Source organism: Nomascus leucogenys, chromosome 25, assembly GCF_006542625.1.
Source record: "Nomascus leucogenys isolate Asia chromosome 25, Asia_NLE_v1, whole genome shotgun sequence".
In the NCBI taxonomy this organism is placed as follows: domain Eukaryota; kingdom Metazoa; phylum Chordata; class Mammalia; order Primates; family Hylobatidae; genus Nomascus; species Nomascus leucogenys.
In genome coordinates, this window is record NC_044405.1 from 21692328 (window position 1) to 21711088 (window position 18761).

Genomic DNA, 18761 nt, shown 5'->3' on the forward strand with positions numbered 1-18761 from the left:
GTATGAATAGGCGCTGGTGACATGTTATTCCTATGTGATTTTTCTGAATAGAAATTGTGAGGTTCCAGAAGAACCTGAAGATGAGGATTTGGTACATCCCACTTATGAAAAAACCTACAAAAAGACGTGAGTGTTGTATTGATGTATGGTGGGTAATAATGCCCAGATCATGAACAGTGATGCCTTGGCAACATTGTTTGATGCTTCTCCAAGGTAAAGCATGTGTAATTGAAAAAGTTTATAATGTGGAGTGCGTAATATCAAGGGCTTTAAAAGCAAAAACTTACGCTGTGGATACCTGCTGTTTCTTTCATGCTTATTGCTGCCATATGTGCCAGATGTTCTGTGTAAGAGCAGTCTGCTGTTTTGAGCTGTATGTAGAGGGATCATTAATGAATATTCCCCCATTCAAGCTTATAGAGAAGGTGTAACAGAAGAGGTGAGACATGAATTTTACCAGTTATGTGTTGGTGAGTGCCATAGAAGCTCTGGTCCAGTGCTGTAAAAAAGCTCATAGGGAGAGTGGTTCTGTCTCGTGAGTGGGAGAGCAGAAATAGATCAGAAAACGTCATGGAGGTGGTCATTTTTGTAATAGGCCTTGAAGGATGGGTATGATGAGAATGTACAGGGAACAAACATTTGCTCAGTTTAACTAGAGTATGTGAATGGGAATAATGGAAAATGGATGTGGCACTTTGGGAGGTTGAGGCGGGTGGATCACCTGAGGTCAGGAGTTCAAGACCAGCTTGGCCAACGTGGTGAAACCCCGTCTCTACTAAAAATACAAAAAATTAGCCGGGTATGGTGGCGGGTGCCTGTAATCCCAGCTACTTGGGAGGCTAAGGCAGGAGAATTGTTTGAATCCGGGGGGCAGAGGTTGCAGTGAGCCAAGATCGCGCTACTGCACTCCAGCTTGGGCAACAAGAGCAAGACTCTGTCTTAAAAAAAAAAAAAGAAAATGGAAGTGGGACAGATGCCGAATAAGGATAGTCAGCCAATGGAGACTTCAGGCTGATCTACCACACACAGAAGGCCAAGTTACGAAGAGCCTTTCAGATGGCTTTGATTCGTAGTGTACTATTCTTTAATGAAATCCAGCAATAGTACTGGAAGTATAGAAACCTCTGTGGGCCCGGTGCGGTGGCTCACACCTGTAACCCCAGCACTTTGTGAGACTGAGGTGGGTGGATCACTTGAGGTCAGGAGTTTGATACCAGCCTGGCCAACATGGTGACACCCCATCTGTACTAAAAATACAAAAATTAGCTGGGTGTGGTGGTGCGTGCTGTAATCCCAGCTACTCAGGAGGCTGAGGCAGGAGAATCACTTGAACCCAGGAGGCAGAGGTTGCAGTGAGCTGAGCACACCACTGCACTCTAGCCTGGGCGACAGAGTGAGACTCTGTCTCAAAAAAAAGGAAGAAGACCGGGCATGGTGGCTCACGTCTGTAATCCTAGCACTTTGGGAGGCTGAGGTGGGTGGATCAGAAGTTCGAGACCAGCCTGGCCAACATGGTGAAACCCTGTCTCTACGAAAAATACAAAAATCAGCCAGGCGTGGTGGTGGACACCTGTAATCCCAGCTACTTGGGAGGCTGCGGCAGGAGAATTGCTTGAACGCAGGAGGCACAGGTTGCATTGAGGCGAGATTGCACCACTGCATTCCAGCCTGGGCAAGACTCCCTCTCAAAAAAAAAAAAAAAAAAAAAAAACCTATGTGATGTTCTAGTTCAAAAGCCTGTGATTCTGAACTGAGTTATCTGGTCTTAGTGGAGAAAAAAACACCAAAGATCTGCAGTTTATACCAGTGAGGATGGAAAAATTCAGGCTGAAATTAGGGTGCTACTGAGATAAAAGGTAGAAAGTATTTCCCAAAGGGCTTACTGCCGATTATGTTGAAATAGAAGCAGAGTTCAGAGTATCTTAGTAACTGCATAAATGGCAGGTATGTCATTGGGAAATGGGATTGAGAAATAACAACATGTTTTTCATCTTTATTTTAAAGCAACAAGGAAAAATTCAGGATCAGACAACCGGAAATGATCCCTCGGGTAATTAAGCCTTCTTTTTTTTTTTTTTTTTTTTTAAATAGAGATGGGGGCTGACACCTGTAATCCCAGCATTTTGGGAGGCCGAGGCGGGTGGATCACCTGAGGTCAGGAGTTCAAGACCAGCCTGGCCAACATGGTGAAACCCTGTCTCTACTAAAAACACAAAAATTAGCTGGATGTGGTGGCACATGCCTGTAATCCCAGCTACTCAGGAGGCTGAAACAGGAGAATCGCTTGAACCTGGGAGGCAGCTGTTGTAGTGAGAGAGATTGGTGCCATTACACTGTAGTCTGGGCCACAGAGCGAGACTTCCATCTCAAAAAATAAATAAAATAGAGATGGGGTCTCACTATGTTGACCAGGCTGGTCTTGAACTCCTGGCCTCAAGTAATCCTCCCATCTCAGCCTCCCAAAGTGCTAGGATTACAGGTATGAGCCACCACACCCGTCCAAGCTTTCCATTTTATAGCTGTGTCTTATGTTGTGTAGTGCTTAGTTTAATCAATAGTGATATGTTTAATACATATCAAAGGGATTTGGTTTATTTAGTTCATTTTCTTCTCTTCTCTTGTACTTCTCCTTGCCCACCTTTCCAACGCTTCCTAATCCAACATCATTCAAACTGTTAGTTTGATTGTTTAGTTGGGTATCTCCTGAGGAAAGGGAAACAAACTTTAAAAAATTGTACTGTTAGATAAGCAGTTAAGGAAGATGTCCCAGGAACACCCAGGAAGCCGTATTCTAGTGCTAACCTGGACAAAAGCCATAGTGTTTTTCCCAGTGCTGACTACTCTGCCTGGCCTCTCTCTTCTGTCTTAATACTTACTGTGTTAAAGAGCTTTGGTTGAGTATAGATGCTCCTAGGCTTACCATAGAGTTACATCCTGATAAGCTCATCATAAGTTGAAAATGTTTTTGGCCAGCTGTGGTGGCTCATGCCTGTGTTCCCAGCACTTTGGGAAGGCAAGGTGGGCGATCACTTGAGGCCAGGAGTTTGAGACCAGCCTGGGCAATATGGCAAAACCCTGTCTCTACTAAAAATATAAAAAATAACTGAACGTGGTGGCAGGCACTTGTAATCCCAGCTACTCAGGAGGCTGAGGCACAAGAATTGCTTAAACCCGGGAGGTGGAGGTTGCAGTGAGCCAAGATCACACCACTGCACTCCATCCTGGGGATCAGACTGAGACTCTGTCTCAAAAAAACAAAAAACAAACAAAAAAACCCAAAAAACACAGAAAGTATTGTTATCAAAAATGCATTTAATACACTTAACCTATTGAATATCATAGCTTCGCCTAGCCTACCTTAATTGCGCTCAGAACTCTTATGTTAGCCTATATTGGGCAGTCATCTAACAGTGTGTTTTATCATAAAGTATTGAGTATCTCATGAACTTTATTGAATACTGAAAGTGAAAAACAAAAATGCTTGAGTACTCGAAGTACAGTTTCTGCTGAATGGGTATTGCTTTTGCACCATCATAAAGTTGGCGCCATTGTAAATCAGGGGCCATCTGAATACAAGTAGGCAGTTGTGCTTCTTGCTTGAGAAGTTTGGGTCTTGATAAGTCTAGTAGCAAAGAGGTCACCACATGGTAAATCTTTTTGGCTTTGTGGGCCACATAAAGTCTCTTGCATATTCTTTGTTTTGTTGCTTTGTTTCTTCACACCTTTTAAAAATACAAAGCCATTCTTAGCCTACTTGCAGGCTGGATTTAGTTCATTGGTTTACTTGTTGATTCCTGGTATAGCACAAGGAATTTACATGTTTAGAATTGTTTTTGTGTCTTCTGGGATAAGGGGGAAAAGGAAGATTATATCTTGTGTTTTGGGCATGTCACACTAGAAATAATTCCTTTAAGGTGATGATTTTTCCCTCCAACAGATTAATGCTGAACTGTTGTTTCGGCCAACTGCTCTTTCAACTCCAAGCTTTTCTTCTCCTAAGGAAAGTGTTCCAAGAAGACATCTTACAGAAGGAACAAATTCTTATGCGACAAGACTTCTAAATAATCATCAAGTTTCACCCCAGTCTGAACCTGAGAGCAACAACAGGTCAGTGGCTAAGATTGGTTTTCCATTTGGGGAATATTAAACAGAGCCTTTACTTGGCACTTCTATGACAGTGATGCAATTCAGGATCATTGTAGTTCCACTGTGAATTGTAGGTTCCATGAATGTGAAAATCTTCAGGACAAATTGTCTTGCTTTTATTGTCTAAACTTAGGCTAAACCCTACTTCTGCCACCTGTTAAATTCCTTAAAAAGTATTAATTGACCAGCCTGGCCAACATGGCGAAACCCCATCTCTACTAAAAATACAAAAAAATTAACCAGGCATGGTGGCGGGCACCTGTAATCCCAGCTACTCCAGAGGTTGAGACGGAGGCTGAGGCTGCACTCCAGCCTGAGCAACAAGAGCAAAACTCTGTCTCAAAAAAAAAAAAAAAAAGCCTTAATTGTATTCATTGTAGAGTTTGATCGCATTCTTACCTCTTTGAATTTCTATATAGTATGACAATTCCTGCTTTTAAGATGATCAGGACTTAAAAAAATGTGAAGCAGGCCAGGCGTGGTGGTTCATGCCTGTAATCCCAGCACTTTGGGAGGCTGAGGCGGGTGGATCACTTGAGGTCAGGAGTTCGAGACCAGCCTGGCCAACATGGTGAAACCCCGTCTCTACTAAAAATATAAAAATTAGGTGGGCGTGGTGGTACATGCCTGTAATCCCAGCTACTTGGAAGGCTGAGGCAAGAGAATTGCTTGAACCTGGGAGGCGGAGGTTGCAGTGAGCCAAGATCGCGCCACTGCACTCCAGCCTGGGTGACAGAGCAAGACTCCGTCTCAAAAAAAAAAAAAAAAAAATGAAGCAATTAACAGTACGACACTATAGTGACCCGGAAGTTCTTTGCAAAGCCTATGGCACACTGTAGGCACTTAATTTATTGGAGGAGTGGATGGAGAAGGAAGGGACAAAGAGAAAGTGATGCATGAATTGAATAGTCAGCCATCTTGACTGGATTGATCAGCAAAGGCTTTGTGATGAGGTGGTACTTACGTTGGTTCCTGAAGTTCTGAAAACAGTAGTCTTGTAGATGGCCTCTTCCAAGTTAATAGAATGAAGAAAAGTGAAGAAGAATGAACGTGATGTCTACAAACTAGTGGATCAGACTGACTATACTGATGTTTGTTATTCAAAGAGGAACATTGAAACAAGCTTCTGTAAGATAGTGGGCCAGATTTTTGAGATGTTTTGTAACTTTTATCAAATTCTCAAAGGAATTTTTGACCCCAAGGAAGATTATAAATAACTAACTGCCTTTATGCATATATAAATCAAAGAGGGCAAATTCTAGAATAGTTTGTTCTTTTTTTTTTTGAGTCGGAGTTTCGCTTTTGTTGCCCAAGCCGGAGTGCAATGGTGTGATCTCAACTCAATGCAACCTCCGACTCCTGGTTCAAGCGATTCCCCTGCCTCAGCGTCCCGAGTAGCTGGGATTACAGGCACACGCCACCATGCCCGGCTAATTTTTTGTATTTTTAGTAGAGACGGGGTTTCACCATGTTAGCCAGGATAGTCTCGAACTCCTGACCTCAGGTGATCCACCCGCCTCGGCCTCCCAAACTACTGGGATTACAGGCGTGAGCCACAGCACCCGGCCAGTTTGCTCTTTATAACCTGTGTATTGGACACTCATTTTGGAGCTGGATTGCTACTTTATTAAGAACTCATATTTTACAGATCTCCTTAATATTTTTGGCTTTTCTTTGTAAGGATGGTTTTGTAGTTTACAGATAAGAGATTAAAAGTATTTTTAATGATTTTAACTTTTAGATTCAGGGTACCTGCAGGTTTGTTATATGGGTATATGGCATGATCCTGAGGTTTGGGGTATGAATGATACCATATCCAGCTATTGAGCATAGTACCCAATATGTAGTTTTTCAGCTCTGCCCCCCTCCCTTCCTCTCTCCCCACTCTAGTAGTCCCCAGTGTCTATGGTTCCCATCTTTACGTCCATGTGTACCTAGCACTTAGCTCCCACTTATAAGTGAGAACATGAAGTATTTGGTTTTCTGTTCCTGCATTAATTCGCTTAGGATAAAGGCCTCTGGCTGCATTCATGTTGTTGCAAAGGACATTATTTCTTTCTTTTTTATGGCTGCAAAGAAAATTTTTTAAAAGTTGGCTGTCATCAAAATGGAAGACAAGAATAAAGAGGGAAATTTTTGATTAAACAACTTTTTTTTTTTGAAACAGAGTCTTTCTCTGTCACCCAGCCTGGAGTGCAGTGGCGTAATCTCAGTTTACTGCAACCTCTGCCTCCCGGTTCAAACAACTCCCCTGCTTCAGCCTCCCGAGTAGCTGAGACTACAAATGTACACCGCCATGCACTGCTAATTTTTTGTATTGTGGTAGAGATGGGGTTTCACTGTATTGCCCAGGCTGGTCTCAAACTCCTAAGCTCAGGCAATCTGCCTGTCTCGGCCTCCCAAAGTGCTGGGATTACAGGCATGAGCCACTGTGCCCAGCCTATTAAACAGTTTTTAAAGCCATATTTATTCTCAAATTTATAAACCAAAGTTTGTGGAAAGGGTGTATCTAAGTCTTAGGAAATACAAATAGGAATTAGCTTGGTAAGAAAAGTAATAGAGTAACTCCAAATTAAACAGGGCAGAGTAAGCAAGAAGTACTTGATAACAGCAAACCAAGGGAAGCTGAAACCTAAGCCTGCTGGAGGATGGTAGAAACCAGTTTACTCCACAGGTCCCTAGAAAGTCTCCTAACTTGGAAGCTCTGGGGACTGCTGAAGGTGGAAGATAGATAGGAGTGAGAACCAGAGGCTTGGTTGGAAACTTAAAGTCGAGACCTCTTTCCAACCTGCAAAGTCTGGCGAGTGCCCTTTCTCTGCCTCTGTCAGAAGATAGGTAATTTACTTTATGGAGCAGTTTTTACTGCTGAAGATGTAGATGAGCAGAATGAAACAGAATGAGTAAGGGAAAGTTTGGATACTGAATGGTCAGAAATCCACCCTTCCCTCCTCACTGGGCTCCAAGAGAGAAGCCTAAATGATGATGGCAGTTTGAGCACCGTTTGAATCACAAGCTCAGCCCTAACTACTGCTAGTCAATTTCACTCTTAGGTATACGCAGATAGCCCTGGATAGCCACGTGTGTCATCTCCCACATGGGACAGCAGACTGAAACAAAGGGAATAGAAGAAAACATTGTGAAATTTATTGGGGGAAAGTGATGTAGACTTGAATAAATAAATCATTTAGAATGAAAAGCTTAACAGTTGGAAGATAGAGAAAGAAGAAAAGATACAGTATCTGTACTGGAAAGCCACCATCTGAATAAGGGAGTTTCAGAATGGGAAGTAGGCACTGGTATGGTGTAGTAAACATAGCTGCCTTCCAGAATGGGAAATCATACCAGAAAAAATGCATTTCCACTAACTACAGAGCAGAATGTCTGGAAGGAGGGCCACTCAAAGACATAAGATCATGACATTTTTTAACGCAGGGAATAAAAGATTTTTTCAGAAAGAAACAGATTATATACGTGCAAGAGATGAGGAATTAGAATGGCAGAAACACTTGAACGGCAGATGAAAATGGAATGATGCTTTTAAATTTCTGAGAAAATTTTTCAACCTGGAAGCCTATGTAACAGTTAAGCTAGCAATAGACTTGAGAGAGAAATAAAGATGTTTTCATCATGCAAAACTTTGCATTTGTTATGTTCTGTGTACCCTTCATTAAGATGCTGTTGCAGGCTGTGCTCCCTCAATATGAGACAGTCCAAAAAAGAGGAAAATCCTTCCTGAGATCTAGGAGGTCCAACACAAGGCCCAAATAGCAAACCAGTACAAATATTCCTCCAAGTGTGGAAAAAGGCAATCAAATGGTGATAAATAAATGTGAACTATGCACATATTAACATGAATGAACAGGGAATGATGCAAATGAAGAAATTGGGGCAATTTTTAATTCAGATAAAATTGTTTCATATGAAAGGATAAGAAATACTGGTTTGCTTTATGGCTTACCTTTGATCACTGATTACTGATAAAAATTATTATGGGCAAATGAAAGTGGTGATGCCATTCCCCGAGCTGAAGAATACAAAGAAGGGGCCGGGGTGGGTAGCATTCTGTTCTGGAAATGTGTACATTGAAATGCCTGGAGGTCATCAAATGCAGAGATGTTTGGCAGTAAATAGATCTGGTACTTCAAAGAGAGCTCAGTAGTCCATTGTCTTCATCTGTAAAAAGAGAAAATAATCTCTACTTCATTAAATCAGTGATTGGTACTATACAATGCGTCACTTTAAAAAATGAGCCTGGGTATTTCTTAGTATTTCAAAACTTATAGGCTGGGCACAGTGGCTCATGTGTCTAATCCCAGCCCTTTGGGAGGCTGCGGCAGGCAGATTGCTTGAGGTCAAGGAGTTTGAGACCAGCCTGGCCAACATGGGGAATCCCCATCTGTACTAAAAATATAAAAATTAGTTGGACGTGGTGGCGGGTGCCTGTAATCCCAGCTCCTCGGGAGGCTGAGGCAGGAGAATCACTTGAACCTGGAGGCAGAGGTTGCAGTGAGCCAAGACTGTGCCATTGCACTCTAGCCTGGGTGACAGAGTGACACTAATCTCAAAAAAACAAACAAAAAAACTGTTATAATACTGCATTTGTTAGAATAATTACTTCAAGGTCATCTATTTTGTCCATATTTTATAATCTTATATTTTATATTAAAATTTTTTTCAGCTTGAAACGGAGGCTTTCTACTCGTTCCTCAATTTTGAATGCAAAGAATCGGAGATTGAGTAGTCAGTTTGAAAATTCAGTTTATAAAGGTGATGACGATGATGAAGATGTCATCATCTTAGAAGAAAACAGTACCCCCAAACCTGCAGTAGATCATGATGTTGACATGAAATCAGAACAGAGTCACGTTGAGCAAGGTGGTGTTCAGGTCGAGCTTGTGGGTGACAGTGAACCTTGTGGCCAGACTGGTTCAACAAGCACTTCATCATCCCGATGCGACCAGGGAAATACTGCAGCTACCCAGACTGAAGTACCAAGTTTAGTTGTTAAAAAAGAAGAAACTGTTGAAGACGAGATAGACGTAAGAAATGATGCAGTGATTCTGCCCTCCTGTGTAGAAGCTGAAGCAAAGATACATGAAACCCAGGAAACCACTGATAAATCTGCAGATGATGCAGGCTGCCAATTACAGGAACTGAGAAACCAGCTACTCCTTGTCACCGAGGAAAAAGAGAATTATAAAAGACAGTGTCGTATGTTTACTGATCAAATCAAAGTGTTACAACAGAGGATACTAGAAATGAATGACAAGTATGTTAAGAAAGAAACTTGCCATCAGTCCACTGAAACCGATGCTGTATTTTTACTTGAAAGTATTAATGGCAAATCTGAAAGTCCAGACCGTATGGTATCTCAGTATCAGCAAGCTTTGGAAGAAATAGAAAGGCTGAAAAAACAATGTAGTGCTTTGCAACATGTAAAGGCTGAATGCAGCCAGTGTTCCAATAATGAGAGTAAAAGTGAAATGGATGAGATGGCTGTGCAGCTTGACGATGTGTTTAGACAACTGGACAAATGCAGTATTGAGAGGGACCAGTATAAAAATGAGGTGAGTTATATCATCCAACGTGTAGTCGTGGAGTCCAGAGCCATTTAAACCTTAAGAAGCTGCCAGTTGGCTGGGCGCGGTGGCTCATGCCTGTAATCCCACCACTTGGGGAAGCCAAGGTGGGTGGGTCAGTCACTTGAGGTCAGGAGTTCGAGACCAGCCTGGACAACATGGTGAAACCCCGTTTCTACTAAAAATACAAAAATTAGCCAGGCGTGGTGGTGGGCGCCTATAGGTCCCAGCTACTTGGGAGGCTGAGGCAGGAGAATCGCTTGAACCCAGGAGGTGGAGGCTGCCGTGAGCCAAGATTGCACCACCACATTCCAGCCTGGGTAACAGAGTGAGACTGTGTCTCAAAAAAAAGCTGCCAGTTGCTAGATTGGAATGCTTTTACTTAAAAATAATTCTGTTCTTATCGAGTGTCTGTTATTCTACTGGTTCTCAACCGAGGAGAGGGCCTCTTGGAGGCGTATGGAAATGTGTAGGGGCATTTTTGGTTCTTCCAATGTCTTGAGATGTGCATTCCTGAAAAATATTGGGGGTAGCCAATTTAGCCAATGTAGCCATTTACATGGTAAATGTCCTGTTCAGAATACCAATATTAACTTAATACCTCATTAATACAGTTAATTATGTTCTTTTTTGGGCATCAGTTCTACTTTTAAGTATAGTTAATACTTTAGTTATGGAGTCATTCATTTTTCTAGATTATGTCTTTCAAGATTCCTGAGAGAAATTGACTTATCCCTTTTACAATCTTTGATTAATATACATATATATATATTTTTTTCTTTTTTTTTTTTTCTTGAGACTGAATTTCACTCTGTTGCCCAGGCTGGAGTGAGTGCAATGGCCCGATCTCGGCTTACTGCAACCTCCACCTCCCGAGTTCAAGCGATTCTCCTGCCTCAGCGTCCCGAGTAGCTGAGATTACAGCACACGCCACCATGCCCGGCTAATTTTTGTCTTTTTAGTAGAGACAGGGTTTCACCACGTTGGCCAGGCTGATCTCAAACTCCTGACGTCAAGTGATCCACCCATCTTGGCCTCCCAAAGTGTTGGGATTACAGGCGTGAGCCCCCACGCCTGGCCTGAGTTGCTTGTGTGCTGACTGTCAGAACTGAGTCATCTGGCTAAAGGGTGCCTGGGAAATGCAGTCTTTATGCATGGGTTCTTTTACTGAGAAAGAAGGAGAAAAACGATAAATACCAGGAGACAAATGATAAATATCAGTAGCCTCTTCATATGCCCCTACTTCAAATTCAGGTAGGTCCTTTTAATCTATTTTATACATTTTTGTGTGTGAGGCCTTTGAAAGGATTTTCCTGCTAAAAAGAGTTTGGGAACCATGGCGTGGTGCTGTGCTGTCTCTTCCTTGGGAATATTTGCTACTCATGCAAACACTAATCTTGATGTCTTGGCTCAGGAGCTGAATGACAAAATACAGATGCTCCTCAACTTATGAGGTGTCAGTCCTGAAAAACCCATCATAGGTTGGAAACAGCATTAACTCCAACATTCATTTAATTACAGCCAACCTCCCAAAATCTTAGCCTAGCCTAACCTACCTTTAAAGTGCTCAGAACACTTGTATTAGCCTACATTTGGGCAAAATCATCTAACACAAAGTCTGGTTTATCACAACATACTGAGTATATCATGTAATGTATTGAATCTGTGCTGAAAATGAAAAACAGAATGGTTGTATTGGTATGCAAAGTGTGGTTTCTATAGAATGCATATAACTTTCGCACCATCATAAAGTTGGAAAATCATTAAGTCAAACCGTTGTAAGTCAGGGACCATCTGTTTATAAAAAGCATAAACTCACTATTGTAACTTAATTATAAGCTGATGAGTATGCAAGAATAAAAAACACTGTGACATTGACATAATTTAGGCATTAGTATCTTGGTTTTTCTGGTTTGTTTGTTTGTTTTGTTTTGTTTTGTTTTGTTTTTTGAGACGGAGCTTCGCTCTTGTTGCCCAGGCTGGAGTGCAATGATGCAATCTCAGCTCACTGCAACCTCCACCTCCTGCGTTCAAGCAGTTCTCCTGCCTCAGCCTCCCGAGTAGCTGAGATTACAGGCGCCCGCCATCACACCCAGCTAATGTTGTATTTTTTGTAGAGATGGGGTTTCTCCATTTTGGTCAGGCTGGTCTTAAACTCTTGATCTCAGGTGATCTGCCCACCTCGGCCTCCCAAAGTGCTGGGATTATAGGTGTGAGCCACCATGCCGGGCTGGTTTTTCATTTTCTAGGTACCACTTTTTTTAAATCAAGTGGTAATATGTTGTATTCTCTCAGTGTAAAAAGATGTAGAAGTGAAGCTGTAAACGAATGAAGCCTTGTTTATAGAAAACTACTGGTTTTTCTTTGTGTATTTGTTTTTTGATAGTTGATAATGTTGTCAAGCAGGTTCTCTATATTTCTTAGCTTGAAATTTCACTTTGCCATTAGTATTTTTAAGTTTTACAGTTATAAAGTTCATTTATATTTTTTGTTAGGTTGAATTGCTGGAAATGGAAAAGTCACAAATCCGTTCACAGTGTGAAGAACTCAAAACTGAAGTCGAACAGTTAAAATCTACAAATCAACAGACGGCAGCAGATGTTTCAACTTCAAGTAACATTGAGGAGTCTGTAAATTATATGGATGGAGAAAGGTAATATTAAATGAGGCGTTTTTGTGGGGCTGCAAGTATGGTTAGGATACTATTTATTTTTATCTGCTAGCACCCATCAAATAGATACTATTCTGTCAAAAGAAGTTATTGTCTGCAGTGACCCTGGTGTTATGATAGATACAAAAGAAGTGACACTTGATTATCCTTCCTTTCCAGTTTCTGACCGTTTAGGTTGTATTTAAGTGGAGTAGGAATTTAGCAGGAATAAAGCATTTGATTGGTCAGAGTGGTTTTAGAATGTTTTTTGAAGGAAAGTAAAAATGGACAAGATATTGAAGAATGGGGGGAATTTGACCATGAGTAGAAGACAGGAGACTTTTACTGAAACTCACTCCTTCAACCTGTTTTTCTTTTACTGTCGTACTTGGTACCATTTCTTTATGGCTTGCTGTCCTTATTTCACTGTATGCTCTCTAATCTTTCAGGAAATCGCAAAATTATTAAAAATTGCCATAGTACAGATGATATTAGGAAGAAGTCCTATTAAACAAGTAGACAGGCCAGGCGTGGTGGCTCACACTTACAATTCTAGCACTTTGGGAGGCTGAGTTAGGCAGATCACCTGAGGTCAGGAGTTCAAGACCAGCCTGGCCAACATGGTGAAACCCTGTCTCTACTAAAAGTACAAAAATTAGCCGGGCGTGGTGGCAGGTGCCTGTAGTCCCAGCTACTCAGGAGGCTCAGGCAGGAGAATTGCTTGAATTTAGGAGGTGGAGGTTGCAGTGAGCCGAGATTGCGCCACTGCACTCCAGCCTGAGTGACAGAGCAAGACTCTGTCTCAGAACCAGGTGTGGTGCCTCATGCCTGTAATCCCAGCACTTTGGGAGGCCAAGATGGGTGGATCACTTGAGGTCAGGAGTTCGAGACCAGCCTGACCAACATGGTGAAACCCCATCTCTACTAAAAATACAAAATTAGCTTGGCATGGTGGCGCACACCTGTAATCCCAGCTACTTGGGAGGCTGAGGCAGGAGAATCACTTGAACCTGGGAGAAGGAGGTTGCAGTGAGCCGAGATTGTGCCACCACGCTGTGGCCTTGGCAACAAGAGCAAAACTCCGTCTCAAAAAAAAAAAGCTGGCATGGGAACGATTAAAGGATTATCAAAGGTCTAGTGGACTCTTACCATAAAAGCTCACAAAAAAAATGCTCAAAATCACATTCTCTGCATTATCAGACTAAGGAAGAACATCTTGATCTCTTCATAGATTTCCACGTGAGAAAAATCAGTATCTAAATTAAATATGGACTTATTATATTATAGTGGAGTAGGGAACAAGGACAACCGTAACACTCATTTTATGTGTTTGCCATAATATTTGAAGCAAAAGCTGCCTTACAGTTTAGGTGTTTATTGCTTAAATACTTTTGGGCATTTTTTAAAAAGTCTAGAATGTTGATATTCATAAACTTGGAAGGCATAATTATCTTAATCTATGATTTCCCAGTGTTTTCAGCAAACCATTGTTCTCTGTAAATGCACGTTAACTTAAGCATGTAATAGGATCAGAGCAGTCCTACAATTATTATTATTATTATTTTTTGGAGACAGAGTCTTGGATCTGATGCCCAGGCTGGAGTGCAGTTGCATAATCTCGGCTCATTGCAACCTCCGCCTCCCAGGTTCAAGCAATTCTCCTGCCTCAGCCTTACCAGTAGCTGGGACTACAGGTGTGCGCCACCACGCCCAGCTACATTTTGTATTTTTGGGGGGAGACGGGGTTTCACCATGTTGATCAGGCTGGTCTTGAACTATTGACCTCAGGTGATCTGCCCACCTCAGCCTCCCAAAGTGCTGGGATTACAGGCATGAGCCACTGTGCCCGGTGTAAAAAAAAAGCTTCTTTAACATTGTTTAACACAACGTTTTGCAAGCTTATTTGACCACAGAACCTTTTATTACCTCTTATACAACTATGGATATCTTATAGAACATGTTTTAGATAATTCCGGCTAAGCATGGTGGTTCATGCCTGTAATCCCAGCACTCTGAGGTGGGCAGAATGCTTGATTGAGCCCAGGAGTTTGAGACCAGCCTGGGCAATATAGTGAAACCCCACTGCTACAAATAATAATAATAAAAATTAACCGGGCATGGTGGTGTGCGCCTGTGCTTCCAGCTACTCGGGAGGCTGAGGTGGGAGAATTGCGTGAACGCTGGAGAGCAGTGGTGCCATCGCAGCTCACTGCAGCCTTGACCTCCTGGGCTCAGGTGATCCTCCACCTCACCCTCTTGAGAAGCTGAGACTACAGGTGCTGTCACCAAGCCCAGCTAGTATTTTGTGTTTTTAGTAGAGTCAGGGTTTCACCATGTTGGCCAGGCTGGTCTCGAACTCCTGGGCTCCAGCGATCTCCCTCCTTGGCTTCACAAATGCTGGGAATACAGGCATGAGCAAGTGCACCTAACTGATAAAAGTGAATTATTAAAGTAAATTGAGTTCTCTAGGGGAGGTTTTGCTTTTCTTTTTGTTTAATTGTATATTATTCTACAGAGATTTGATTTTGATATTGATATTTTACTTTTTAAGGTCTACGTGAATCTTAACTTGTAATGCTCATCTAATAAGTTACATATTTGTATTTGCAGCCTCAAACTCCGATCTCTTCGAGTTAACGTAGGACAACTGCTGGCTATGATTGTGCCTGATCTTGATCTTCAGCAAGTGAATTACGATGTTGATGTAGTTGATGAGATTTTAGGACAAGTTGTTGAACAAATGAGTGAAATCAGTAGTACTTAAAGTATATGTTATGTAAGATAAGAAAATATTTGCCCAATTCTTTTGGTTGTACAGCTTTCAAAATATAATTAATTTTGTTTTATAGATATGATAGGCAACAGACTGAAAACCATAATCTTTACTGTATTCTATGCATTCAAATGTGGTCACAAATATTGTGGACACATTATCTTATGTTTTGAAATACCTGTGAATTGTTGGCATTGAGCAGCTGAAGCTAACTCATGACTCTGTTTTGAATGTAAATATTTGTAATTAAGCCTGCACATATTTTTTTATTGCCCTAGAGTACTTAAGTGTTTTTCACCAAGAGCTTTTCAGGTTGCCCCTAAGCTTTGTGCAATTTTTTCTGGTTCCCCAAAGTGTATTTTTCTCTAAGTCGAGGGCTATGCCATAATACAAATGGAAATGTTACCTTTGATTTTCTTATAAAGGAGTTTAAATAGGATTTTTAAATAATGTAGTAACACTCCTGATACAACTGTGGTTATAAGTGAATTGAGCATTAATGTTTCTTTTGTATAAATTCCTATCATGAAATATTTTATTCATGAAAATAAGGTAAGCAAAAACCAACTCCATTTTGCCAAAATTTTCTTGTGCTGAGATTGCCAATCACGGTTAAACACAAAGTGTTTTTATAGAACGAAGAAACAATCTTTAACAGAAAAAAGGTATTGAAATATTAAATGGCCACCAAGTTTACTTTGAAGCCCATTTTTGGCTGTTTTAGTCAGCATGAAGTGGGCATGATGATTTTTTAATATTTCTTTTTGTGAAATTTCCTGTACAGCCTTTTGTAGGATTACTACAGGTTAATGTGAGTTGAGGAAGACAGTCTTTCTCAAACAATACTACATACCTTTTATTATATTACAAACCTAAGTGTTTTATATCCTGGAGTCAAGGAACAAATTTCCTTAGGGTTATAGTATTACATGCCATAAAATTCTATGCTTTATTGATCCCATGTTTTGTGCAATTTTAAAGAGATGGCTTTCTATTAAGTATAAACTATGTATATATAAGAACCATATTTTCCACAACTAAAATGTGCATTATTTTTTCCAAAGTTTTATCATTGCTATTTATTTTTACCTTTGTTTTTGAACATTCAATCCGTTCATTTTGTATGTATGTATAATACGTGTCGGTCATATACAGTATTGGATTTTTACTGTATAGTAATTCTGGAAAGAGCAAATAAATGAAGATTGTTTTTATTTGCCCGATAGAGTAATTGAAAGTGTATTTTTGGTATGAAGCTGGTTTTCTGTCACAATTGTAATTTCCCAAATTTTAAAATATCTTGTAATAAAATAAAAATATATGATGGCTAACTGTTCAAATGCTACTTTTAAAGACTTAATATTAACCTCAAATTATTTTAAAACTAAAAATGTATTCATTAGACCCTCAACTTGAGCTCATTTTAACTACTTTAATTGCAGGTTATTTTTTGAAGACTGTTTCCATTAAGACTGAGGCTGAGCTCCTCTTTCCTCAGAGTATGTGTATTCTGTTTTCAAAAGCCTTTTCTCAGCCTGGCACGGTGGCTCACGCCTGTAATCCCAGCACTTTGGGAGGCCGAGGCGGGCGGATCACCTGAGGTCGGGAGTTCCAGACCAGCCTGACTAACATGGAGAAATGCCGTCTCTGCTAAAAATACAAAATTAGCCAGGCGTGGTGACGCATGCCTGTAATCCCAGCTACTCGGGAGGCTGAGGCAGGAGAATCACTTGAACCTGGGAGGTGGAGGTTGCAGTAAGCCGAGATTACACCATTGCACTCCAGGCCTGGGCAACAAGCGTGAAACTGTCTCAAAAAAAAAAAAAAAAAAAAAAAAAAAAAAGACTTTTCTTTGTATAAATCATTTACTCTAGAGAAACCTTGCCTAAATAATAGCAGCTATGTAAATCATGTGTAAGTTTTGTGAATATCTAACTCATGCAGTGATTCTTTTTGCAATTTGCTATTTTTCCCTTCCTTTTGGCCAGCTTCTGTATGTATTCTTGCAAAAATATTTCCTGTAGCTATCTGGCTTGATGGGAAAATTAATCATGGGATTAGTAAGAGAAACTTGCTTGCTAAATTGGTTCTTTGGAACCACTTAGATATTTTTTGCTCTTTATGAAGATATTGAAGTATTGCCAAGATATGAGACTTCGAAAATGTGGCTAACAGTTTCAGACAGAACAACTGTTGTTTAACAGAACAATGTGGCCTTTCATGATGTATGTACCTTTCTCATTTGTTGCGTGTGGGGGACAGTATTGCTTCAACTAACGTTTATTACTTTAAAACACGAAAGGTATGAGGAAGTAAACCAAAACAGTCCACAGTCTTCAAACAGGACCTAGGGTGGCAAAATCAGTGAAAGCGGAGTGAGCACACAGAGCAGGAGGGCATGGCACGTCCCTGTGTGCTTCCTTTGGGCCTCAAATTCTTCATGTTGCAGGTCCAGTTGGTGACGCTGCCTGTGATCTCAGACGCTTGATTCTTGCTGTCACATAAGACCTCTTAAACTTGGGTCATACATCATTGAGGAATCATTTAAGTTCTCACCTCTGGCTGCGTAGTAGAATTACTTGGGGAGTTTTTTAAACTCCCAGCCAGGCTGCATCTCACGTTAATTAAGTCAGTGTCCTTGGGGTTAGACCCAGATAACAGTATTTTTCAAGGCCTCCCGGGTTAATTCCAGTGCACCGTCAGAGCCAAGTACTGTGGAGCTGTGTCTTCTGTTGAATATTTATAAATGTTGAACTTGAGTGGTTTATGAAACAAATGGGATTAGCATATCCACTTTCTCACTGGGGCAAGCAGGGGGAGGGAGGGGAAGCAGAGCGGTGCCCCTGGTAGAGATGTAAATGAACAGTGAAAAGACTTTCTCCACGGCCTCTAAAGGTAACCACTATTGGCTTTTGTGTGCATACATGCACACATTCATGTGTATGTATTTTATTTACATTAGATTGCATATATTTGTATCGATATTTAGACAATGGGATTATACCATATAATTCATAACTAAACATTTCCATATCATTCTTTCAAAAGGCTTAAGTAACATTTCATCATAGGAATATGCTCCTAATGGTTACTTACTTACATACTTTTCGTTAGAAAGAATATACTGGCTGGGCGCAGTGGCTCATGCCTGTAATCCCAGCACTTTGGGAGGCCAAGGTGGGTGGATCATGAGGTCATGAGATCGAGACCATCCTGGCCAACGTGGTAAAACCCCATCTCTACTAAAAATGCAAAAATTAGCTGGGCGTGGTGGTGGGCTCCTGTAATCCCAGCTACTTGGGAGGCTGAGGCAGGAGAATCACTTAACGCCAGGAGGCAGAGGTTGCAGTGAGCCGAGATCACACCACTGTACTCCAGACTGGCGACAGAGTGAGACTCCGTCTCAAAAAAAAAAAAAGTGTACTGTGAAGATTAATACATACCACACATGATTCTCCGATTACATCCAGAGTGTAAATTGTTAACAGTGAATATTGATAGGTCAAAGAATGTATGCCATGTACATTTAAATATTGCCATCCAAAAAAAGTTGCAGAAATTTATACTTACGACGAGTAATAAATATGAGTGTTTTCCTCAAAGTCTCTCAAAC

The 18761-nt window shown here is 41.0% G+C and overlaps 1 protein-coding gene across 2 annotated transcripts in view; it reads left to right on the forward strand.

Annotated features, from left to right (window-relative positions):
* Window positions 1-16485, forward strand: part of MORC3 (MORC family CW-type zinc finger 3) — a 56690-nt gene extending 40205 nt beyond the window's left edge. The window contains exons 12-17 of one of the 2 annotated variants that reach the window (XM_030806152.1): window positions 52-126; window positions 2005-2050; window positions 3938-4101; window positions 8822-9713; window positions 12221-12378; window positions 14986-16485. In XM_030806152.1, coding sequence (XP_030662012.1) covers window positions 52-126; window positions 2005-2050; window positions 3938-4101; window positions 8822-9713; window positions 12221-12378; window positions 14986-15139 — 1489 coding nt within the window. In that variant the 3' untranslated portion in view covers window positions 15140-16485. The remainder of the gene's footprint in view (window positions 1-51; window positions 127-2004; window positions 2051-3937; window positions 4102-8821; window positions 9714-12220; window positions 12379-14985) is intronic. The other variant, XM_030806153.1, reaches the window with a different exon arrangement.
* The last annotated feature ends 2276 nt before the right edge of the window (window positions 16486-18761 follow it).